General features: G+C 41.3%; 1 protein-coding gene across 19 annotated transcripts in view; it reads left to right on the forward strand.

Moving 5' to 3' along the window:
- unc80 (unc-80 homolog (C. elegans)) overlaps window positions 1-24,987 on the forward strand; it is a 65,651-nt gene that overhangs the window by 10,882 nt on the left and 29,782 nt on the right. For 10 of the 19 annotated variants that reach the window (XM_035908606.2, XM_035908608.2, XM_035908614.2 and 7 more), the window contains exons 8-23: window positions 2,549-2,822; window positions 2,928-3,062; window positions 3,145-3,361; window positions 4,406-4,546; window positions 6,955-7,223; window positions 7,484-7,822; window positions 7,922-8,053; window positions 9,021-9,168; window positions 12,309-12,359; window positions 12,734-12,951; window positions 15,724-15,887; window positions 18,669-18,767; window positions 18,995-19,203; window positions 21,917-22,023; window positions 22,134-22,287; window positions 24,807-24,979. In XM_035908606.2, coding sequence (XP_035764499.2) covers window positions 2,549-2,822; window positions 2,928-3,062; window positions 3,145-3,361; window positions 4,406-4,546; window positions 6,955-7,223; window positions 7,484-7,822; window positions 7,922-8,053; window positions 9,021-9,168; window positions 12,309-12,359; window positions 12,734-12,951; window positions 15,724-15,887; window positions 18,669-18,767; window positions 18,995-19,203; window positions 21,917-22,023; window positions 22,134-22,287; window positions 24,807-24,979 — 2,830 coding nt within the window. The remainder of the gene's footprint in view (window positions 1-2,548; window positions 2,823-2,927; window positions 3,063-3,144; window positions 3,362-4,405; window positions 4,547-6,954; window positions 7,224-7,483; window positions 7,823-7,921; window positions 8,054-9,020; window positions 9,169-12,308; window positions 12,360-12,733; window positions 12,952-15,723; window positions 15,888-18,668; window positions 18,768-18,994; window positions 19,204-21,916; window positions 22,024-22,133; window positions 22,288-24,806; window positions 24,980-24,987) is intronic. The other 9 variants (XM_087835673.1, XM_035908625.2, XM_035908620.2 and 6 more) reach the window with 5 other exon arrangements.

Below are 24,987 nucleotides of genomic sequence, written 5' to 3' on the forward strand. Positions count from 1 at the left end.
GATTTGAAGTTTGTATGTGCTTTGTCTCTAGGGGCCACCGTAAATATACTTTTATTTATTCACTCCACATAAAATGTAATAAATAAATCATATAATACAAAAATCAACTATTCACATTTCAAATTTTAACTATTTAAATTTTCAGCTTTTTCCTTTTACAAATTTAACGTGAAACAACACAAAACACTGCAAACCACAACACAATTAAATATAAATTAAAATATGAAAACAAAAATAACATGCATATTCTCTGTCATATGGGCCCGCATGAATAAACTTTCTGAATCCTTTATCATCTGCAACTGAAAATAGTTGTGGATGATTACTATACCTTTCTAATGTGACGTTGTTGTCCCTGGCTTTCTTTCTCTCCCTCTGGCTCTGTTCCTGTGCTACTGAGTGTAACTACCGCCCCTCCCCCCTCTGCCCAGCGTAAAGCACAAGGCTCGCGTGCTGAGTGAAGCAGAAAAAAAGTGCGAGAGAGAAGCTGAGAGAAAGAAAAAAAAAAAAAAACCCACGTGACGCCTCGCGATAAGGAGCCGACTCGCGTCGTTCACGTCAAAGACCCGGCTCTAAGAGCCATTTCGTTCGCGAACGACTCATCACTACAAGTTAATGACAACGTGGACAACCATTGGAGAAGTGAGCAGGACAGACAGAACAATTGACGGAAAAAGTGTGGACTTTATACCAGTTTTTAAATTGTGTTGATAAGCCACGTAAAACCAGAGTTATGATAAAAACAAAATATATGCAATGTTTGGTTTTCTTCCTGAATACTATCGTTGTTTATATTTACTGCGGGAAGAAACGGTAAAAATGGCGTTTTATAAGGAAAATGCTCAAAAATGCTCTCCGTATGTGAGCAAAAACAAAATCAAAAAAACCCAGCCTTTCCTGTTGGTGCAAAAATGTACCATGTTGACCAATCAAAAAATGATATGGCAACGTGGCATCTAGTTGTTAAGAAATGGGGGGAAGTTTTAGGAGTGACGGCGGTGTTTTGAGATGTGAGAGATTTGCGACGTTTAGCCCAAATCTTGTGTAGTTAGTGTGTAGTGTAGTCAATAGTTTTGTTGTGTGTGTCAGAACAATGAGGCGACTGCTGAATGTTACAGGTGTTACAGCAGTGACACATCTCCTGTTGTCAGGCCTGCAGGTATCAGGCTGTTGTTCTCCTTTATCTCATAGTGGACAGAAATTATGTTTTGGAGGGGCACAAATAATTTGTGTGGCATTAAATTTGATGCAGAAAAGCTGATTTTCTGTAAATAGTTTGAAATGTTTATTTTTAAAAACCCTTGGCTGCATTTTTAGGTAAACAGCTGCAAAAAACTTTGTTGTTTGCATAACTCAGTTATTTTTTTGAAGAAGTATCTATATAATTAATTACCCAACATTGGGCATTATTTACTGTGTTTTGCAGACAGAGTGACAGGACTCTCTCCCAGACCACAGACTCATAATACAAGTCAGAGCTTTATAAAAAAATAAAAAAATAAAAAAAAATAGATAGTTGTGTTTCCAAATTGGAGTTCAAGTTATTTTTACTTCCAATAGTGTTAACATACTACACAGGTCATGAACAAGATTATTTTTTATTTTCATTGTAAGTGAAAATAAAAAAAGCAGTTAATTAAAAGTAGTCTAACATAAATGTAAATGCTGTAATTTGATTATTTTAATAAACCATGTAACTTGGATGGATTTGATGCTGGCGTGACCACAGTGCACACGTCTAATCTCGCTCACAGTGGTCCACGGGGCCGCTCAGGGAGTTTCTGTGTTCGCTCAGACACATGAAAAATTAGAGGGAACGTTGATTGTCACTGGCGTATGCTCTCTATGTGGGTCTTGTTGCTACTATCCTCACATCTGGCTTTTTGGACACAGAGATCCCAAAACAGAGGAATACTGTCAGACATAAACGGCTGCAGATAGAAAGAGAACAGCTTGCTACCCAGTAACTTTTGTTTAAGGAGCTAAACTTTTTCTTAAAACTAACTGTGGTCTAAAAGCCGTCAGCGTTTAGGTAAATTAGACCACAGATATAGCAGAAGCTGTTCTTACTTTATAATAATTGAGCAATCAGGTTACATGTCACCTGTTACATCTCTCTAGCTATGTCAGAGTTGCAGGTTTCACAGAGCAGAGCAGCTACAGCAGATGTAATAAAGGCAACTCTTTCTTAGTCCCACAAAATCTGACAATGTAGCACCCATCCAGTTATGCGGAAGTGTGGATATGTTGTGTCCGAATGTTAAAATGCTCTGAAACAAACGGCGAATACAGACTTAACTCTTTGATGCACACATATCTTCATTTAGCTTCTAGCTTTCACAATCACAGTTGGTTGTGCCCTGTTGCTTTTTGAACTCACTGCAAGGGCCCGATTTATTCTGCATACCTTCACGTACTAGGTGAACTCCTTTCATAGATTGATTTACTCTGTGTGTGATTAATTTCTGTACTGTCTTTTTAAATTAAACTTCACCAACTTAAAGGTTGAACCTGTGAAACTTCCTTTATTTCCTCTCTCTTCTTTCAGAACATCAGCTCCTGCCGGCCTGCCAGCATCGTTGGCCCAGCGGGCGCGTTACGCCACTTATTTTGATGTGGCTGTGCTGCGCTGTCTGCTGCAGCCGCACTGGACGGAGGAGGGCGTGCACTGGGCCTTGATGTACTACCTGCAGCGCCTCAGGCAGATCCTGGAGGAGAGGCCTGAACGTCCCCCAGAGCCCTTGGTTGCGCCTCTGCCACGGCCACGCAGCAGCTCCATGGTGGCTGCGACACCCTCACTGGTCAACACCCACAAGACTCAGGTCACTCATCGAAACAGCTTTAATAGAGTCGCCTCTAAGCCATCTTTAGGATGTCCGTGTTGCTCCTGCTGGTTCGTGATCTTTGCCTTCTCTTATTTTTCGCAGGATATGAGCTTAAAATGCAATGAAGAGGGGAAATCTCTGAGCACAGAGACCTTTGCAAAGGTTTCTCTGACTAACCTTCGTCGGCAGGCTGTCCCTGACTTGTCTTCCGACCTGGGCATGAACATCTTCAAGAAGGTCAGAGACTGGCCTTTATGTTTTAAGCTAAAACAATAAATACAGATTCATGGGATTGAGAGGACCTGTTGTTCCACTTCAGTTTAAGAACCGCCGCGAGGACCGCGAGAGAAAGGGCTCCATCCCCTTCCATCACACGGGGAAGAAGCGCCAGCGTCGGATGGGGGTTCCCTTCCTGCTGCACGACGATCACCTGGACGTCTCTCCCACCCGCAGCACCTTCTCCTTCGGAAGCTTCTCTGGCCTGGGTGACGACAGGCGGGCCCTGGACCGTGGAGGCTGGCAGGCCACCATCATGGGTAATGAGATTGGATGCCACCAGTTTGAAGTCTTGCTTCCACTCCACCGAGCTTTCATGAGTCAGAGGATTTAGTCTGGATCTGGCCGTCAGCTGGTGAATTAGGTCATTTCATTGACACTGGTATTCCTTATGAGCTCTCACTGAATAGTGGAGATTAACATTCGCTCAAGGCACAAAAGCAGTTATTTTTTTTATTATTTTCAGAGTTAGTGACTTTTTAAAAGCTTATTTCCATTAAGAAAAAAAACCTACTGGCCTCTTTTACCATTCTGTTATGAACACACTTAACCTGAGCTGCTGCTAGAAAGATTCAAGTCTGCGTCATAGTGTATAAGTATGAGATACTTCTTACAACATGTCATAATTTGAAAACCATGACTGCTGGAGGGTCAAATTGTTGGTCCTATAGTGTGCTAATTAGAGCAGAAACTCTTAAAAAAAAAAAAGAAAATGCCCATAGCTGGCCATTGATAATTATTTTAGCACTTTATGTCTCAAATAGTTATACATTGAAATACACTCATTGGACACTGTTTACCTTGCAAAAGAGGTTGCTTTAATTTTTCATGGTACAGACTAAACAAGGTGCTGGAAATATTCATTAGAGACTTTAAGTCCACATTGACATGATAGCATCACACAATTGCTGCTGATTTCTAGGCTGGACATGCCAGAAGGGGCTCTACTGGATCAAGATCTGGTGACTGTGGAGGCCATTAGAGTACAGTGTTGTTGTGACAGTGGTGAAAGGCTCAGTTTGGCAGCTCAAAAGACCTTTTTAGGCATTATTGGATGGAAACCATGGACATCAGATACAGCTGGGTAAAAAAAAAAGTTTAACTTTCAGCTCAACAAACACCAAAGCCGCAGAGACAGACTCTCTGGGGTAGGCAGGACGTAAATGCACTCTGTCTCTGTGGGCTTTGATGTTTGCTGAGCTTAAAGTTAAGCTTTTCTTTTCAGCTCCATCTGATGTCCACGTTTAGTATTTGGTTGTGTGCTTTTGACCTAAAACGTGTCCATTTGTTGCATCTCTTTCCAGGCAAATTCACACGGCGGGGCAGCACAGACACAGCTGCAGATGCAGACAGCCTGAGTGCCAAACACTCTCATTCCCACCACTCGCTGCTCAGGGACATGCCCGACCACTCTAACAGCCACAGTGACAACACCGTCAAGGAGGGTAAGAAGATGGTTTAAATATGGGCCTGAGCAGGTATTTAAAGCAAGCCCAAAAGTTACATTTCTAGATGTTAAAAAACCTGAAGAAGTCTTAAAGGGGACCTATTATGACTTTAATGGTTTTCTGTCATATATACACTGGAAATGAAGGCCACAGTTTCAAAAAAAAAAAAAAAAAGAGCTAAAAGCTGCTCTAAATTCTCGTTTTTAGACTGTTTTTAATACTCTTTGATCTCCATGACATCATTGAGAGAGAATGTGCGTAATATGGTCATCTCACAGCGGCCAATCAGAAGAAAGTTGGCTTAAAAGAGGAGGGACTGCACCAAAGCCCAGCCTGAGGTGAAGACGGATTATTTTGAAGCATGAATCATGCAAAGCTGCTCTGTTAGAGTCTCAAATATGGCGCTAGGAATGAGCAAAATGAGTAGACCAGTGTATTGATTTGTCTTTTCTAGGCCTTACAAATCAACAGAACATAGAGGATGTCACTCACACAGTTTAAACTCTCTCTTTTGTTGGTAGATGGTTAAAAAACAATAAAAGATAGATCACAGATGTTTTAAATGAGACAAATTAAAGCCGGCATACGTCAAATCAAAATGAGCTCTTTGAGATGCTGGCAGAGTGCAAGAGGAACCACAAACATCCACGTTATTTGAAAGTAAAGCGAAATAAACAAATTACCCACTGCTGATCACATTACTGTCCATCAGCTACAATAAAGGGAGGACAGATGCTGCCGGCTCCCTTTGAGGCTCGCTGAGCAAAGCAGAAATAGGGCAGGATTATATAACAGCAGTATTGTTGTGACAATGCTAATTTGCACACAAACTACACACAAAATAAGAGCACCGGCTTTTAAACTGATTCACACTCTGCCACACGCTTTCTGTTTGGGTTTAGCGAGATGGAAGATAAGCAGAAAGGAGCTGAATTTGACATTGAGGAGCAGCAGGGATGAAAAGTACCAAAGTATCAGGCTCATTTTGTGAGGAAGCTGTCAAAAGGGTCAAATTTGCAGAAAGGACACTTTTGTATTCAGTACATATCACATGCAGGACTGTATTTCAACCGTAAATATGAGAAGAGTAAATAAGTGACTGAACTCAAATACGAGAATGAAATGGTTTCTTTTCTTTGACACATGGGCTTCAACATTGACCATTGTTCCATTGTTGCTTCTGAATCGCTTGCCAGATGGCAGCAGGGTGAACAAGCTGTGTCTGGGATGGTTATTGTCTTTAAGTGTCCTCGGGGCGCTGAGGAGACACCTCACCTAATCAGTATCATTGACCCGGTGGGTGTAATCACCCACCAGAGCCTCCCAGTTTTCAACTGTTCACATCCGATCCCAGTTAATGATCTTCACAGTTTGGATGCTTTCTATTGCTTCTGTGTAAAAGCTTCCAAGACCTTGCCAGAGTGCTGTGACATCAGACAAAATAACACTTAAATTAATCATTTAAGTCTCAAACTGAGCGTGCCAGGGTTTTGATTTGAATGCAGCAAGTAAAATGGTGCCAAGTGAAAAAAAAAAAACTGGTTTCACACACATTTCTTCTCAAGTACATCTCTGTACAACCTTCTGGCTGTTGTGCCTTATGTGAAGCTATTAAAGCTAAACCCAAAAGAATAACTTTCGAGCAAAAACCTAAGAGCGACATCAGTTAATATCTTAAATCTTAACATTTAGGACAGTACAGTTCCAAAAAGACTGATAAGTGTGGCTTGTTTGGAAAGGTTTCCAGGAGAAAGCCTCTTCTCTGTTAAAAACAAACAAACAAACAAAAAAAACACGGCAGCACAGTTTAGGTTTGCAAAGTTGCATCTGAACCAACCACAAGACTTCTGGAACAATGTGGTTTGGACAGACGAGACCAAAGTGGAGTTGTTTGTTTGTAGTATGCAGCACCACAGTTGGAGAAAATGGAACTCAACACATCAAGACAACCACCTCATACAAACTGGCAGCACAGTGGTGGTGGGGTCATGATTTGGGCTTGTTTTATGGACCTGGTCAGCTTCCAGTCATTGAGTCTTCATGGTCTACCAAATTATCTGTCTGACTGCTGTTATTGGTTCCAACTGGGTCATGTAACAAGAGAATGATCTCAAAACAAAAGAACCAAAGTTCTGCAATGACCCAGTCAAAGTCCAGACCTTTGTACCTGGAACATAACCTAGTTAGATAAACATCGAACTAATAATACAAGAAAGGTCTCTATCTACCCATCTGTACATCACTGGAAAAACCACAGCCATTCATCAGATCCACGAAACAGTTGAGCTAAAGCACTATGGAGCTACCTAAGTGGAACAAGAGGGCGATCTTGAGGATCTGTGAGTTAGAAAAACTATTAACCAGGACTGTGTACTCAATAAAAAGTGATTTTCTGTTGTCTAAAGTTCGATCTCAGATCTCCACCATCACCATGGCGGCATTCAACACAACAGTTGCGTCCTTTAACGTGGGCTACGCCGACTTCTTCACTGAGCACATGAAGAAACTCTGCAACCCCGTGGCTGTACCTGAAATCCCAGTGGAGCCTCTGGCATGCGCCAACCTGCCGCGCAGCCTCACCGACTCCTGTATCAACTACTCCTGTCTGGAGGAAGGCGAGAACATCGAGGGCACCAATAACTTTGTGCTGAAAAATGGCATGTTGGACCTCACAGTGAGTGATTTAATTGGACCCTGGGGGCAAATACAGCTATTAGAAGTTATGGCCCTATTTGGCTGCTCTAATAAGCAATTATGTCACCAGTGGGACTCCAAGCAAGACTCGATTCTGATGCTTTCCTTTTTAAGTCATAACATCACAGACACTTTACAGTTTTCTTAATTATTTCTCTTATGTTATTGGGACCTTCTTGGTCAAACTAAATAATTCTCTGATTTTGTCACCCTTTCTTTGCCTTCCTTCTTCCAATTCAGGCTATCCTGAGGGCTCTTTACTCCATTCTCAGCCACGATATCAGTTCCAGGATCTGCGACGTGGCTCTCAACATCATCGACTGCCTGCTGCAGCTGGGCGTGGTGCCCGGGATGGGCAAGAAGTTGTCCAAGCCAGATAACAAGGAGAACCAAGAGGCTCGTGCCAAAGATGCGGCAGCTCAGGGCCTCGGAGGAGTTGCCCAGGGAGGCGGGCCGATTGCGGGGGCTGGAGGAGGTGGAGGAGGGGGTGGTGGAGGAGGAGGGGGAGGGGGAAGTGGTGGAGGGAGCGGGCAGGGGAGCAAGGACGATGTGAAAAATAATAAGGATGATGATAAAAAGGTGTGTTTGAACAGGTTTGTTTAGAATGAGATTGTAAAGGTGTAGGATGCCTGAATGTCTCAACTTGTGTGTTTTCTTGCTTCTCTTCACTGGGAACAGGAAGAAACTGGTGGCCTCAGCCCCCACCGCCTGGCTTTGACAATGCTCATAAAGATAGTTAAGTCTCTGGGCTGTGCTTACGGCTGTGGTGAGGGCCATCGAGGACTATCAGGAGATCGCCTGAGGATGCAGGTTACTCTCTATTCTCTAATTTTTTGAATGTGTGCAAATAAACCCAGTTTCAGATGGTGACATCGATTCATTACCTATTAATTATTTACTGAATTGCTCCTTCGATGTAATAAAAGTTTAATGAAAATGAAACTCATTGACTGGAGCACTGGGCTGAGTTTCTAACTTCAGTGAGAGACAGCCGCAATTTCTTTTTAATTCTAATCAATCAGTTTTTTCATTAAAAACAAACATAGCATTAGTTCAGGCAGGCCACAAAACCCTACCTGCAAATACTGGCTCTTCAACTAATCTCACTGCCAGTGCACATCTACAGATGACTCAGCTGGTAGTGATCTAAAAATCAATTCAGAGAGGGTGGTATTTTAACTTGGTTTAGGATCTGCAAGCCACTTTGGAACCCACCTCCACTCATACAGTGGAGACAAAAAGTGCTGTTTAAAAGTATTTTTGTTTGTTTTTTGTTTGTTTGTTTGCATATTTGTCACATTTACATTTACACAAAAACTTTGTGGAAGGTTTGAGTCCCGCATATCTGGGATCAAACTAACAATGATCCAAAACACACCACCTCTGAATGGATAGAAACAACCAAAAAAACAAAAACAAAATGAAAGTGTTGGAGAGACATAGTGAAAGTCTGGACTTTAATTTGAATGAGATGCTTTGGCATGACCTTAAACAGGCTGTTCAGTTACTTTTTCACACAGGGCCAGGCAGGTTTAAAGAACTTTTCCTTTAAATGAACTAAATCATAATTTAAAAATTGCATTTTGTACTTACTTGGAAGGGGGGAGATACATTTTCTCAGAACTGCATCAACTATTGAAGATGGAAAATAAAAATTTCAATGGTAAATTAAATTTAAAGGAAAGCCACTTTATTGCCAGCTGACTTATTAAAAAAAAAAAGTCCAGCAGCCAGAAACTTTGCTCTTGAAGTTAATTTTTAAAAATCTTTCTTTCAGGCCCAGAACTGCCTCACCAACCTGTATAAGCTGGACAAGCTTCAGTTTCGCCTGACTATGCGCGAGTACGTCAACAGAGACTCCCTCAATAACATAGTCGACTTCCTGCATGCACTGCTGGGCTTCTGCATGGAGCCCATCACTGACAGTAAGTGCTGCGTGTGCTGTGGCGTGTGTTTGTGTGTGTGCGAGAGAGGGATGCAGATACGAGACAGTCACAAAGAAAAATATCATAAATGCTGGTAATAAATGCAGAAACAGAGTGAACAACACTGGCTTTGATTGCGTATATTGGATTGTTGCTGAAAAATCGTGTGGTAGGGATGAAAATATTGTTAATTAATTTGAGCATTATTTTTTCAATTAATCGATTAATCGTTAAGTCCACAAAATGTAGGGAAATACAAATTTTGACAAGTTTACAACTACATCAATGCTTTGAATTAAATACAAGTCTGAATGGTAACATGCTCACAATAACAGAAAAATATATCATTTGCACTTCCTAAACAGTACTGTTTAGGAAGTTTGTTAGCATGTTCACCGCTGAGTTCATTGTCCGCATGCTAATTTGCTAGCAACTAATCAACATTTCCATCACCTCAGTGCTAATTAACAATATTTCTTGCATGCTAGCAGGAGAAACTAAGATACTGAACATGCTAACATTACCCTTCTAAACATCAGCATGCTAGCAGCTTATGTGTGAGCATGTTAGCATCCTGGGTGGTAATTACTACCAAATTAAACCAAAGTATTGGATAAATTAAGAATTTTAACTGAAGATAAGTGTTTAAGCTTTAAAGTTATCAAAATAGAGCGCTGCAGGAATGAGTCTTACCACCACACAATGAGTTAGCATTTTACACTTATGGTTTCGTCATCTGCCTGAAAGATACCTGTTTATGGTTAACATAGAAGCTTTACGTAAGGAGTAATGGTCTGGTCTTTAGCAGTTACTCTAATTAGGTAAATACAACCTGAGATGAACACAAGACAAATTACAGTATGTCATTATTTTTGGAAAACTAAAAACACCCCAACATTCAGTAGCTTGTTAGAATAAATTGTAGAATAAACACGCAATAATGTAAAGTAATCGTTTTAAGGATGACCCCACCAGTCTTTCATATCACTATGGAGGAATTTTGGTCGACTCTTCTTTTCAACGTAGCCTCAGTTAATTGAGGTTTGCAGGGATTTATTTGTGTACAGCTCTCTTCAGGTCCCACCACATGTCATGTTGTAGAGTTGCTGCTGTGCTTGGGATCATTGTCCCGTTGCACGACCTAGTTTAATCCAGACTTTCAGACAGATGGCCCCACATTTTACTCTAGAATACTTTGGTATACAGAGGAGTTCATGGACAATTCAATAAGTACAAGGTGTCCAGGTCCCGTGGCTGTAAAACAAGCCCAAACATCACCCCTCCATTAATCTGCTACAATATAAGGTGTTTGTGCTGATATGCTGTTTGGTTTTGTGCATTATGGTTAAACATCTCCACTTTGGTCTCGTCTGTCCCAAGGACATTTTTTCAAAAGTGTTGTGGTTTTTTCCAGTGCAACTCTGCAAACCTAAACTGTGCTGCCATGTTCTTTTTAGGGAGAAGAAGGCAGCCCTTCCAAACAAGCCATACTTGTTCAGTCTTTTTATAATTGTACTGTCATAAACTTTGACATTTAACATGCTAACTGAGGCCTGTAGAATCTGAGTTGTAGCTCTTCAGTTTTTGCTTGGACAACCTTTTGTGGGAAGATTGAGGCATTGTGTTAAAACACACCTGGATGCTCCAGAGCAGCAAACTGAGACAACTTCTCCTCTTATAGAGATGCTGATGATCAATTATTCAAGTGCATCTGATTAGCAGTACCTAGCTGTTACCCTGTTAATTCCTATGGAAGCAGTAAGGGTGTAGTTAGTTTTCCACAGGACTATAAATAAGTGTGTCATAGGCTAGGTATTTGCCAACAAGCTAAAGAAACAAGAATATAGGGGAGGTTTTGTAAAGTCATGCAACATTAGCATTAATCCTCACTCCCTTATTAGTCATTCAGCCCCTTCCTAAGCCTGATTCTGTTGAAGGGCTTTTCCTGTTAAAAGGGATTTTGTTCTTCCCGCTGTTGCCAAGTCCTGCAAACAGAGGGCTGTTTGATTATTTGTGTTTTCTCTAATATAATACGATTTTTACCCTAAATGTGCTTTGAGATGACTGTAGTTGTAAAGTAGTGAAACCAAAATCAAAAGCCATTAAAATTTAATGGAGTTTTATCCTTTTGAATGAAATCATTAAGTATCATAAACCTATATTTCCCACAGAGCTTTTTTTCTAAAGTAATTCAAAAAGTTAATGGAAGAATCCCATTGACCTCTTGTCAACAGGCTAATATGGAAATGTGTCATTCCTGCAGCAAAATTACAGACTCAAGATATTCATCTTACAAATATATGCACAAGCGAATTTGTTTATTTATTTTTTAAATCAAAGGCTTGAACGATTAATTGATTTCCAAGCTAACTGTTAGGTAAATGTTTCAACATAACGGCGCAGATATTTATGCTCTAGCAAAGTCTGTCAGGTTTATTTTACTCAGATCTGTCCCATTAAAAGGTCTAGTGTGGACGCTACAGTACAGGCCAATATAAATGAAATAATATCACATAAAGAGGTAAATACTTAAAGCTTTAGTGTGGTCGACAAAGCTGAATTGTCCTACCACTGTCTCACCCCGCACTTCGACTTTGCATTTCAGCGCTATCTCTGTTTATATATGTGTTTTCCCCCTTCCTCCTTCCACTTGTCTCCGCTCGTCCGTGTCGCTTTCCTTCGTTGTCCTCCTCCTCCTGCTTCCATCCTCCTCCTTTTTCTTCATCCACTTCAATGAGCTGAATCCTACCTTCCTTACTCGCTCATCCATTCTGTACACTTGCCAATCCAGAGCTTTGCCCATTACATTCCTGCTCAATCAGTGGCTTTTATCGCTGAGCATTAGGACACATCCTACATGCCAATTCAGTTTTGCACTGGAATTTGAAGATTTTTCTACAAGAGACAATTGGCAAGTTACTGAACCGATGAGTGTTTTTTAATTTTGAAAGTGAACAGGGCACCTTGTTTAGTTTTCAGTGTGTGTGTGGGTGTGTGTTATTTTTTAAGTGTGTGTGTTTGCATCTTGGGGGTTCACCTCCTCGTGGAGGTGGGGTGCCACTTCCTTTCTGACACCGCCTTACATGTCTGTGCTGGCCTGATGTCAATCAACTTTGTGCCCCGCCTCTTTTCTCTTGCAGAGTACGGCAGTGCAGGTGAGAGGTCCAGGAGGGCGAAAAAAAGAAACATCGGTAGATACACATGATCAATAATCAATAACAGTTGATAATATAAGCAATAAGATGACTACACTGACCTGATCAGACCCTTCCCTAGACACCGCTTTCATTGCTGCACCCCTCACTCTGTCCGAAAAGTGACAAACTCGCCTGCAACTCTAAAAGTTCTGGTTTAATCTGGCTGATATATTAATCTAACTGGACCAAGAGACTAAACCCTCTACTGTATGTTTTTAAAGCAGGCCTTAGTCACTTGCATGTATTCCTTACTCCCTACTCAGAATCCTTTTCAGTTTGGCTTCTCCCTCATATGCTTTATTAACCCCCTTTTCCTTTGCCCCCTCTCCTTCCTTCCTTGTTGTACGGGCTCACTGTTGTATGCTCAGTGCTGTCAGCAATGACTAAACCACCTGCTGTGTCATCCATGGTCTCTCCTGCCTCCCTGCTGCTTCCAGACAAGGCGGGCTTTGGAAACAACTTCACCACAGGAGACAACAAATCTGTAGCCCAGAATATGGAGGCCGTGGTGGTGGGCTGCATGTTCAAGTCCCTCATCACCCGCTGCGCCTCAACCACACATGAGCTGCACAGCCCCGAGAACCTGGTGAGTAGGGCGTGAAATCGTCTGCCTGGTTGCCTTCCAGCTGTTTCCGTGCTCTGCATTAGATTCATTAGTTAAATTAATGCTTTATTATAGATAAAGATGCTTGATCTCATTCGTCGTATCAGACATGCTATCTAAGCCTCTCTCTGGTCTGCTAGAACATGTATTGTAGATGTAGGTCTGTGCAAAAATCAAGAGCCACCCCTCATTTCTTTATATTTTACTTCCAAGAAGCCAGAGTTGCTCTTGAGGGATAGTTCTCCAGGATTTCCAAAGGTCTTTCCAACTTTTTCTTTAGACATCAGCTTCTTTTTCCAGACGATTCTCCTTCCCAACGCATAACATACCGACGATTTGTCACATCCCGAGGCGTCCCATAGGAACACGAGAGGTAACCTTCTGCGTCCCTATGATACGCGCCGGATTGTGGATGAAATCCAATAGACGCTCCCAGCAGTAATACATGTTCCAGCTGTGTATTCCAGCTCTAACCCTAACCTTAATCCTAACCATAAACATAACCTTATCCCTAACTTTAACCACAATCTTAATCATATTAGATCGTTTTTTCCAAAGCAATTAATGATGAGAAAGTAAAATAAATGTACATGTGTAGATTCATTCCAAATGGTTCTCATGTTTCCGAACGCATAACATACTGAAGAGTTGTCACATGGCGACGTATGTTACATTTTGGGATGAGAACGTGTTGTCTTTTTCACTCATTTTCAGTCCAGTTCTTGACAGAAAACTTAGCAAAGAACCAATATTAAATTATATCTTTAGGCACTTTTTTACTAGCACCCTCTCACAAAAATGCATAATTTGTTCCCATTGCTTTTGTTGAACCTATGAAAAATGCAAAAGAGATCACAGTTCAACAGGCATAAAATACTATTGTATGCCTGTAACAGTATTTGTGTTCCAACAAAGTGATTTACAAAGAGCTGAAAACTTCTCAGGGTGGTGTGCAGTGTTTCCTTACAAAATTTGAGGAAACTGGACAAACGGAGGACAAAAGAAGAAATATCAGGCCTACAAAACTATCTACAGCAGTTAAACAGGATCTGAAGGTCACCTGACACAGGGCCGGAGAGATGCACCTGGACCTTCAGCTAATCATCTACTGTTCACTGAAGCCTCATGAGAAATGGAGATTCTGTTAAGGTTTGAGCTGCATTTCAGTCAGTGGTGTTGGAGAACTTGTCAAAATTGATGAATTATGAACACAGAAAAGTACCACCAGATTTTGATCAGATTACCTTGACAGAGAACAGAACAAAAGGCAGAAATATCCAAAGAAGAGCTTTGAATGTCCTTCAAGAAGCCTGGAGAACTATTCCTGAAGACTACTTAAAGACATGACAAGAAAGAGAGTTCAGACTGTACTGAGAATAAAGATGGTCACCCCAAATATTGACTTTCAAGCTTGTTAGAATTGTAAAAACAAAAAAAAGTAAAACATGTTTGCACATGTTTTACTTTTCATTTTTAGAAAATTTTGAAGGGAGCTCCCACCAGACTATATTAAACATGCAGTTTAGTTTTTCCGCACCATTTTCCGTCTTTTGTACAGAGGTTTTATGCATCAGCAGAGTTTAAAAACACAGAGTTTCTGTCTGACAGTTTTTTCCCCCTTTTTATGTCTGACACGATATCTGCTGTTCCCCTTAAGAATGTTTCATAATAGCTATATATCTTCTTTCAGGCCAAGGTCAAGTCAAGATGAGCTGATTTGTTTAGCATCCATCAGCTACACAGGCACTTCAAACTGAGTCGCATAGGGAAAAGAATCAGCACAAGTATGATGGTTCAAAAAAGCAAAAATCTATGTACAAAAAAAGATGATAAACACAATCTGACAAACTGAAAGAGCAAGAGACTATATATGTAGAGGGAAATGACTGGACCACAAATCACAGCTGAAACTAATTGGGGTTGATTAGGGCCGGCAGTCAGAAAGGGTGGCATAGAGAAAGCTTCTGTCTCTTTTTGTCTCCTAACTGATGAACATAATAAAGCAGGAAGTGACTAACATGATCACAGCACACTAATCTGTCGGCTAGAGCTGAAATGTTTAGAATTAAAGTAATGTTATTAAAGTAATGTAATTATAGCTATAAACTACTTTTTCCATATAATTCATGTAATTTCCAGATGCTCTTTAGCAAAACTGCATATGGAGTGCAATTCTTTTTAAACCTAATGTCTAATTAAACAATATACAGTTGTCTTAAAAGTGAAATTGCAGATAAAGTGACATTTATGACATCTTAGATTGTGTTTAACTTAGTTAAAATCAGGTCCACAGTAAGTGTCTCAAGGAATATACTTAAGTTGCTTAAATTTGTGCTGAATTCAACTGAAAACAATATTTTTTTCACACTTTTATATCCATATTAAGGTCTAAAAATCACCACAGTACTCAGAATTGTTATCAAATATCCAATGCCCCCTTGATAAGTGTATTTGGATCCGTCTGAAAGCATTGAAGTACCTCGGCCTCTCTGCGGTGCTTGCAGAGCCTTTAGGCTGGCGTGAGTGGTCTACGTTGGCGGAGGATGACACACTTTTCGAGGCAGGCTTTGTTATGGCACGAAATCAGAGGCCACCCACTCACAAGCTGGAGCTGGTGGCTTGACAAAAACACAAGCCTGCTCCCGCACATTTGCGCAAAATTACATACTGTTCATACTGGCTGCTGATTCTCTCTTTTCTCTTTCACACATTCTTTTGCTCTCACTTTGTTTGTCACTCTCTGTCCTTTCCCAGGGTCTGTACTGTGACATCCGCCAGCTGGTCCAGTTCATTAAAGAGGCCCACGGAAACGTGTTCCGCAGGGTGGCACTGAGCGCGCTCCTGGACAGCGCGGAGAAGGTCACCGCCACCAAGAAACCTGATGAGAAGGAGGAGACCAAACAGCCCGGTCCCAGGAGGTACACTCAATGGCTAGAAACGGTCTTAATGTGACTTCACGGTGAAAAATAAATGTCTTGCTGCAGTCATTACTGTCAAATTTAAAGCCCATCACCTTGTAAAGGTAACAGAGCTCTGCTTCTCATCACTGCTTGACTTTTTTTTTGTCCTGCCTGCATCTGTTTTTTTTTTGCTTGAGTGACTGATTTGATGTTCTTATTTCCAAAATAATGTGGCTGTTAGCGCTCTGGGTAGCCCTGCCAGGAGGCAGCTCAGCTGTGTTTGCTGCTTTATCTGACAGCCGCCACTGCATGCCATGGCACTGAAGAGAATAAACTACCTCTGACTTATTTTATTTCCACATTTGAGGCTACAAAATCACATGACTGCTGGCTGTGAAGCAGTACCCATATAGAAAACATAGACAGAGACAGCTGACTCTTTGTATCTGTACCACTCAGTTTCTACTTGGACTATATATAAAAGATGGACACAGCCACCAAAATCGTGCTGATTTTTGTTTTGAAGCTTCACTGTTGTCGTCTTTGTTTTTTGTTTGTTTTTTAAACTGGACCTCAAAACCAAGGGCTGGATCTCGTTTACAAACCCAGACACATATGGTGTCTTCTTGTATCATCTATTTCACTCTAATTGTGACCCCGTTTATTAAATGACCATCATAATGATACAGTGGTCCCTCGTTTATTGCGGGAGTTACATTCTAAAAATAACCTGCGATAGGTGAAATCCGCAAAATAGCCAACTTTATTTTTTACAATTACCGGTATTATAGATGTTTCAAGGCTGTAAAACCCCTCACTACATACTTTATACACTTTTCTCAGACAGGCACGAACATTTTCACACTTTTCTCTCTTGTTTAAACACTCTCAAAGTTCAAACCTTTGTAGAAAAAAAGGTTTCGTTGACATTGTTGTGTTTGTTGGGGAGAAAACATACAAACATACAGTACAGCACTTCAGAGTCACACTGCTAACAATCGAAGATTTGTGTAAATTTGATAAGCTGAACGCATTCTGTACTGTACAGGAGACACTGCACGAGATTGATTGACAATGGTCTATAGCCAATCAGGACGCAGAATACAATGCGCTGTTAAAAAAAAAATCCACAAAACAGTGAGGCCACGAAAGGTGAACCACGTTATAGCGAGGGACCACTGTACACAATAAACTTCAAGCTAGTGAATGAGACCTCATCATAAACTCATCAAAAAGGTAGTTACTGAGCTCTTGGATCAAGAGAGAAGGAGGGTTATTTTCTCATAGACTTGTGTCCAATCTGACTTCTTTTTGATCCCCTGCTGGCCATTAGAAAGAATGCATTTTTGAGGCGTGTCTGTCTTTTATATATAAGGTAAGGTTAGAAGGCACTGGTTGAAAGAAGTTTAAGTAAAATACACTGCTAAAAAATTAAAGGAACACCTTCAAAACTCATCAGATCTAAATAGGGAAAAATTATTCTGGATGTTTATATTGATGTGGACTGGTTGGGTAATGTGTTAGAAACTTAAGGAGGCTACATCATTTGATGTAAATGAAAATTAAACCTAGAAATTATACGGCAAGCTAATCTGTTTTACCGAAATTTTATAGCCTAAACACAAATGGTATCAATTCTTTCATTCTCCAGGAACTGCCTTTATACTCTTCCCACATGAGGCCGGGTATTGTTGAGCACTAGGAGGGACCCAGAACCTACTGCACCACTGTAGGATTACTTCATCCTGACACCTAATGGCAGTCAGGGTGTCATTGCCTAGAGCAGGGGTGTCGAACTCCAGGCCTCGAGGTCCGGTGTCCTGCAGATTTTAGATGTGTCCTTGATCCAACACAGCTGGTTTAAATGGCTAAATTGCCTCCTCAACATGTCTTGAAGTTCTCCAGAGGCCTGGTAATGAACTAATTATTTGACTAGTTGACCAAGGGTGATATCAAAACCTGCAGGACACCGGCCCTCGAGGCCTGGAGTTCGACACCCCTGGCCTAGAGAGATCTGTGGGTATGCCTCCCCAGACCATCACTGACCCACAAACAAACTGGTTATGCTGAACGATGTTACAGGCAGCATAACAACCCTTTCACATCTGTCACATGAGTTCAATCATCTCATCTGTGAAAATCACAGGGCAACAGTGGTTGACCTGCCAATTCTGGTATTCTATGGCAAATGCCAATCGGGCTCCACTGTGCCAGGCAGTGAGTATAGGGCCCAGAAGAGGATGTTAGGCCTTCAGGCCACCCTCATGAAGTCTTTTCTGATTGTTTGGTCAGAAACATTCACATCAGTGGCCTGCTGGTGGTCATTTTGCACGGCTATGGCAGGAGCAGTTACTGAGTTAAGGGCCTTCTATGGCCCTGTCCAGCTCTCCTAGAGTAACTGCCTGTCTGCTGGAATCTCCTCCATGCTCTTAAACTCTGCTGGATACACAGCAAACCTTCAGCCAATGGCACATATTGATGTGGTCCCCTGACGGAGTTGGACTACCTGTGCAACATGTATAGGTTCCAGGTCTGGTCATTTAGTTTGACACTAAATGAGTAGTGACACCATGCTACTAAATTGACCAGATCCTACAAGTTTGACTGACTGGATGCTATACTCTGAATAAAACGTGTTCCTTTAATTTTTTAACAGTTCATATGAAATAAAATATGTAAAAGACATCAGTTCAGTGGAGATTAAAGTAGTGCGATGCCTAAATTACAGGTCAGAATGGAGCATTGAATCAGGTGGCCTGAGCGCTATGTCTGTGTGTTGGGGTGTGTGTGTGCGCGCAGGTCAGAAGCGGGTGTGTCCGGGGAGAAGGGTCAGGTGTCCAGTACTGCAGACGAGTGTCGCAGCTACATCTCCAGTAGACCCCCCCAGACACCCGAACAGTGAGTGTCCGCCTCACCTCTCCATAAAGCACCATCTCCGTCGAGCTCAGCTGCCATTTCTCTGCTCAAAGTAGAAAAAGCTCTTCCTGTTGCTCCCTCTTAACCCTCTGATAAACATTCAGTTTATACCAAAACATCCTGTAAAATAAAAAAGAAGTAAAAAGTGTTTTGTGGGCAATGTTTTATCCTTGTGCTTACCTTTCCTCTCCTCCTCTCTCTGCTTCTAGTGAAGAACAGATCCCGGGTGCTCTGCTGGGCAGGAAGGATTTTTGGAGGAAGATGTTCAAGTCGCAGAGCGCCGCCAGTGACACCAGCAGCCAGTCGGAACAAGACACCTCAGAGTGCACCACCGCACACTCTGGCACCACCACCGACCGCCGCTCGCGATCCAGATCCCGTCGCATTTCGCTTCGCAAGAAGTTGAAGCTGCCTATCGGTAAGAGCAGCCTCTTCTTACCCAAGGAAGTCCCTGGGTAGGTTCAAAATAAAAGTCTTAAAACTACAGTGAGCTTTGGCCTCCTAGTAAGTGACGAGAATGCACTAGAAAATATGCACTAGCTCGAAAGTAGGATTTCTGCAAAAGATTAGGCAGCCTAAGGCTATGTGTGCTTATGAAGACTTACAAATCATCCTTTTATTGAGCAGCGGTATACATTTCAGCAACCATATCTCATTGCATTTGCTCTTACTTTGAAATCCCCTCTAACATAATGTGTTTTATGTGTTCAACATTGTGGCACTGCCTGCCCCGAGGCCAAGTCACTTCATCTCTTTGGTCTGTTTTGTGTTCCTTTTTGTGCCATAGCATGCCGCAGGACTGTTCGCCTACCGCTCACTCTCTCTGTCCTACGTATGTCGATGTGGAACCATCTTCATACTGTATCCGTACCATGTCTGTGTTGTGTTGATCATCCCAACCCCCTAGCATGTTTGCAGACCTGTGAAAAAAAAACTGATTTAAATGAAGAGAGTACATGCTTATTTAGCACGCGTTGCTCTAGGGAAGCAAATAAGCTTCACCCTTAAATGAAAAAAGTTAAAACCTAGGGATCATGTGTATGGTGATGATAGACTAAGTTTGTATTTTCGCAACATAAAGCGGGTGTGTTACACAAAAGGCCCAGGGGCCAGAATCAGCTCAGCAAACACTTTAATCCAGCCTCATTGGATGGCTTTGGAAAACGTGAGGGATGGGGTAGATTTTGGACTTTTAACTGTATTGTCATAAGTTTTACAGCTTTATTTCTACTGATAATGACCTCATTCATGCTATACCAAAGTAACTAACGTGTAGATTAAAAAAATTAAATGATGGAAAGTTCCTGTTTTTTTTTTACTATTTTCTTTAGAAATCTCTCTTTTTTTATTTTTATATTTTTAACAATGAAACACAATTGGAAAAATTCTGTTTGATTATTACAGCACAGTCTGAACAATGAGCTGTAATTTCACACTTTATTTCTTACAATTTAAACCCACAAAGTCATGCTGACAATTTTCTTTGATTTACTACAACAGTATTTGTTTATCACGTAGAAAAACGGAGACATACCATTGAAATTGCACTTCTTTTTCTTATCTTAAGATATAAATATATAAACATATGTATATATTAAATGTGCAATTAAACTTATTTACACAGGTAGAAATTCGATGTTCACTGGTCTCCCCTACTTAAGATCAAGCAGGCCCTTTCTAGCTTAAATTAACCAAAACAATGTACCAACACAACTCAAGCTACACCTACCAGAGATAGAACAGAGCATAACAATTTTTTTCATACTGTCTGAGGTCTGTAATATATTCATTCTTATATAAGAATATGTGAGCATGAAAAAAAGGTTAAATCAACGCATCATTGTAGTTTGAGATGTTTGAGATAATTTGAGCTTTCGGACATGGTGTGTTATCCTGCTAGAAGATGCCATCAGAAGATGGGTACACTGTGTTCAACACTAATCCTAACACTTTGGTGTTTAAATGTTGCTCAGTTGGTACAAAGGAGCCCAAGGTGTGCTAATACAATTTCCTCCACATGCTTACACCACTGTCATCAGTCTGAACCATTCATACAAGGCATTATTTCATGCTGTTTACACCAAATTCTGACCCAGCTGTCCAAATGTTGCAGCAGAAATTGTGACTCACCAGACCAAGCAACATTTTTCCAATTTTCCATTGTCCAATTTTGTTGAGCTAGTGTAAATGGTAGCTTCAGTTTCCTGTTCTCAGCTGGCAGGAGTGGCACCAGGTGTGGTCTTCTGCTACTGTTGAAATGCTCATCTGCATACAGTAGTTGTAACAAGTTTTTTTTTAGTTAAGTTGCTGTTGCCTTCCTATCAGCTAGAAGCAGTCTGGTCACATTCACCTCTGACCTCTGAATCAATAAGACGATTTCACCCAATGCGCTGCTGCTCACTCTATTTTTTTTCCCAGACCATTCTCTGTAAATCCCAACAGATTGGCTGTTTCTGAAAACCTTAGAAGAGCCCATCTGACACCAACAACCATGCCACATTTGAAGTTACATAAATCACCTTTCTCCCTCATTCTGGGGCTCAGTTTGAACTTTGTCACAACTGTGTCCATGTGTCTAAATCCACTAAATTGCTGAAATGTGATTGGCTGATTAAATAAAAATATAAAACACAACCAGACCCTAACTTTAGCTTAGCAGAGAAAATTGGTTTAGTTTTAAGCTTTTATTTGCAAATGTCCTCCCTAGTGCAGTATTGGCTATTTATAAGTGTTTGTAGGTTTTCATTTAGTTAAGGGTAGCGTAGTAATTATACTTCCCTTCTATTTATTATGAAAATTGTCTATATACCATATTCACATGGCACCTCCTTCTTTGAACATATCATAAAAGTGCATTTGCAAACACAGCTAAAAGCAAGCAGGAAGGTCAGTTTAGTTTCAGTGTTCTTCTTCTGTAACTTCTTTGAATGACTCTGTGAATCTTTATACACCCTGAATGTGTGTGTCTGTGCAGTAACATTGAGTGAATGCCCTTGCATCGTTCCCTGTTCTGCCCATTGGTGTGCATGCATACATAATCCCAGTGTACTTACCCGATTTATAGATTTACCTCTCTATTACCATACATACTGGATTTTCATGTCAGTGTTTTTTTATTTGTGTGTTTTCAGGGAACTGGTTGAAGCGCTCCTCTCTCTCTGGACTGACTGACGGCGTCGAGGACTTGCTGGATATCAGCTCGGTGGATCGACTCTCCTTCATACGTCAGAGTTCAAAGGTCAGCTCGCTGCCACTGAAAGCCACCATAGTGTGCCTTTTGAGCAAACAGAGGTTTGATTTGGTCTACGTTGCCAGCTGATATGCGCGGATGTGTTTATGTGTGTTTAGGTGAAGTTCACTAGTGCAGTGAAGCTGTCTGAAGTTGGCGCTGTAGGGCCGGAGTACGGCAGGGACGAGGAGGAGAATTTCTTCAAGCGGCTCGGTAAATGGAGGTCTGGCAGGAGGAATCCATCCAAGCTTCACCACACAGAAGAGAAAGATGGTAGACCTCCCCCACCCTGGGGTGCCCCCCTCGCCCACCCCATGCCCCCATCGTTCTTTGTCTGTTCCTCTCTTCTTCTGTCCTCGCCTCTGTTTGCCGCTGGTGGTGTCGTGTTTTGTTTGGCCTCGCAAGTCGTGGTCTTTTGACAGTGCTGCCGTCCACCATTCTCCATGTCAGCCTCGCCAGATAGCTGCCTGCTACGCTCTTTTAATCCAGATGGGTGAATTTTCAACCCATCAGTGTCAATTCAAAGTGATCATTTTCTGGAAGGCCTGCCAAAAAACACCCCAAAAATAAAGCTAATATAAAACAACAGGGGAAGGGGAAATGGACTCAATGTTTTATTTTGTATCACTGATAAACTTGGCGACGTTTACCGAGGTCAGAGGCAGACAGCTGCTTCTATAAGACACTTAATCTTTCTGTAGCTGTAGGCATCGCCCCCTAGTGTTCATTAAAAGAATGCAGGCTTATAGAGTTTTCACACCCTGAAGGTACTTGCGTCTCTCTTTTGTACTGTCGATGAGTTCCCCCTATACTACTGACTACAGTTCAGGATGCCTTTGCTGCCTCTACTTTTTCATGCTAGTGAATTAACACTTTTTGATTGCTTGAACAGCCCTTTGAAAGTCATTTTTGTAATTGCTATAAACAAAAAACATCAGACTATCCTACAGCTAGGAGATTTCTTTGTTCCTTTACAGCATGGAAAAATTACCTTAAACACAACTAATATGTAGCTTTATGCAAACGTCTTGAGTCATCCTTTATTTCTTTTATATTTTTCTTCCAAGTAGCCAGACTATTAAAGCAATAGGTCTCCAGGGTCTCTGAAGGTCTTTCAAATTGTTTCTTTGGACATTGGCTGCTTTTCACTCATTTTCACTCCAGTCCTTGTACCTGATCATTTTCACAGGAATGTTTTTGTTTGTTAAGACACTTAACACTGACCAATGAATCATTCAAGTATAAAAAAGAAACCTAGCTCAAGGGATAAACCAGTGTTGTGTCTACATATAATAGAAAATTTAGCAAAGAACCAATTTTAAATTGTATCTTTAGTCACTTTGTTACTAACAGCCTGTCCCAAAATATGTAATTTGGCCCATGTACAAACGGAAACAAGTTGAATCTTTGAAAATGCCAGAGCAAAGTTTGACAGGCTTAAAATAGTATTTTTGTACCAACAAGGTGATTCCCAAAGAGCTATTAGCTGAAAACGTTACATATCTCAGCATGGTGTGCAGTGTGTCCTTAGAAAATTTGAGGAAACTGGACGAATGGATGAAAAATCTACAGCAGATAAATATATAACTAAAAACTAAGAAAAAATTCATTAAAAACCTGACACAGGACAATTTTTAAGCATGGCAATGATTCCAAGCACACTGCCAATGCAGCAACACTAATACCTGAATAGAAAAACACACAGTGAAACGTCTTGGATCATGGATTGGCCTCCCCAGAACCCGGACCGACCAACATCCAGAGAAGAGCTCTGAATGTCCTTCCTTTAAAAGTTCCAATAAATCACTTCATTTATTTCCCATTTTCCTAGCAAGACATAAAGAAACGAGGGATGACTCAAGACTTTTTGCACAATACTCTAACACAGGGTAAAAAATGGTATCTCAGTAAAATAAAATACAATATAGCTAGCAACTAGCTTAAAATAAATATTATAATTACATTCATTCGGATATATGTCTACTCATAACATTTCTCAGACAATGTCGGAGCAAAAGCTGTGAAAAGTTGTCTGTGATTTGCCACAAAAACCCTAAAGCCAGACATTTATATGTGCTGAAACCAAACTTCTTACTTCCAAAGACAGTTTTAACTCTATAATAACAAGAAATTTAAAGCATTTCATTTATCCCAATAGGTCTACATTCCCTTCTCTCCAACTGTGCACGTCCTGTTCTGTCCAGCATTGGTTCCTCTCCTCTGCCTTTTCACCCAAAGGTGAAAAAAGAGGACGGGCGGTGTCTCACAACAACTCATGTCTATGAAACCATCTTTCTGCTGTGGAGCGTGTCTCTGTGCTACGTCAAGCATGACGCTGTCAGTGCTCTCTCCGTCTCTTCTGTGGTGACGTCTGGTGGTATTTCCAGTGCTGGAGTGTTGGTGATTAAACACAATGGGCCACATACAGCTTTCCTCTGTGCGGCTGTGGTTACGCCTGTCATTTCAATGAGATTTGTAGGTCCTTTTAGAAAGATGCCGGAGAAAGGTGCCTGAAAATATCTTTGGCCCTTAAATTCATCTTGTTTTTTGTGACTATTCTTATACGATTGAAAATTCAGGTGTAACCCCTGCCGATGGCTGTGTGTCATCTCTCACTCAGCTTCATCTGTCAGCTCAGTGCTATTTGTTAAATGTCCTGGATGGTGATGTTGCTTCATGCAATTTCTATGTCTAACCTTTATTGTGCAAACAAGCGAGTCTGTAACGAGAACTCTTCTTCAAACGGGTTTTTGTTATACCTCTTCTCTTGTGGTCCTCACGGTGTCCTTCAGGACCTCACGGGTTCCAGGAGCGTCTCGCAGCCAGCCAGGAGGCCATGAAGAACAAGAATGTAGTGAATCTGGGCGCCATCCGACAGGGTATGAAACGCTTCCAGTTTCTCCTGAACTGCTGCGAGCCGGGAACCATACCAGATGCCTCCATCCTCGCCGCTGCTCTGGACCTTGTGCGTTT

Source organism: Neolamprologus brichardi, chromosome 23 (genome assembly GCF_056152115.1).
Source record: "Neolamprologus brichardi isolate AB-2024 chromosome 23, ASM5615211v1, whole genome shotgun sequence".
NCBI classification, from domain to species: Eukaryota; Metazoa; Chordata; class Actinopteri; order Cichliformes; family Cichlidae; genus Neolamprologus; species Neolamprologus brichardi.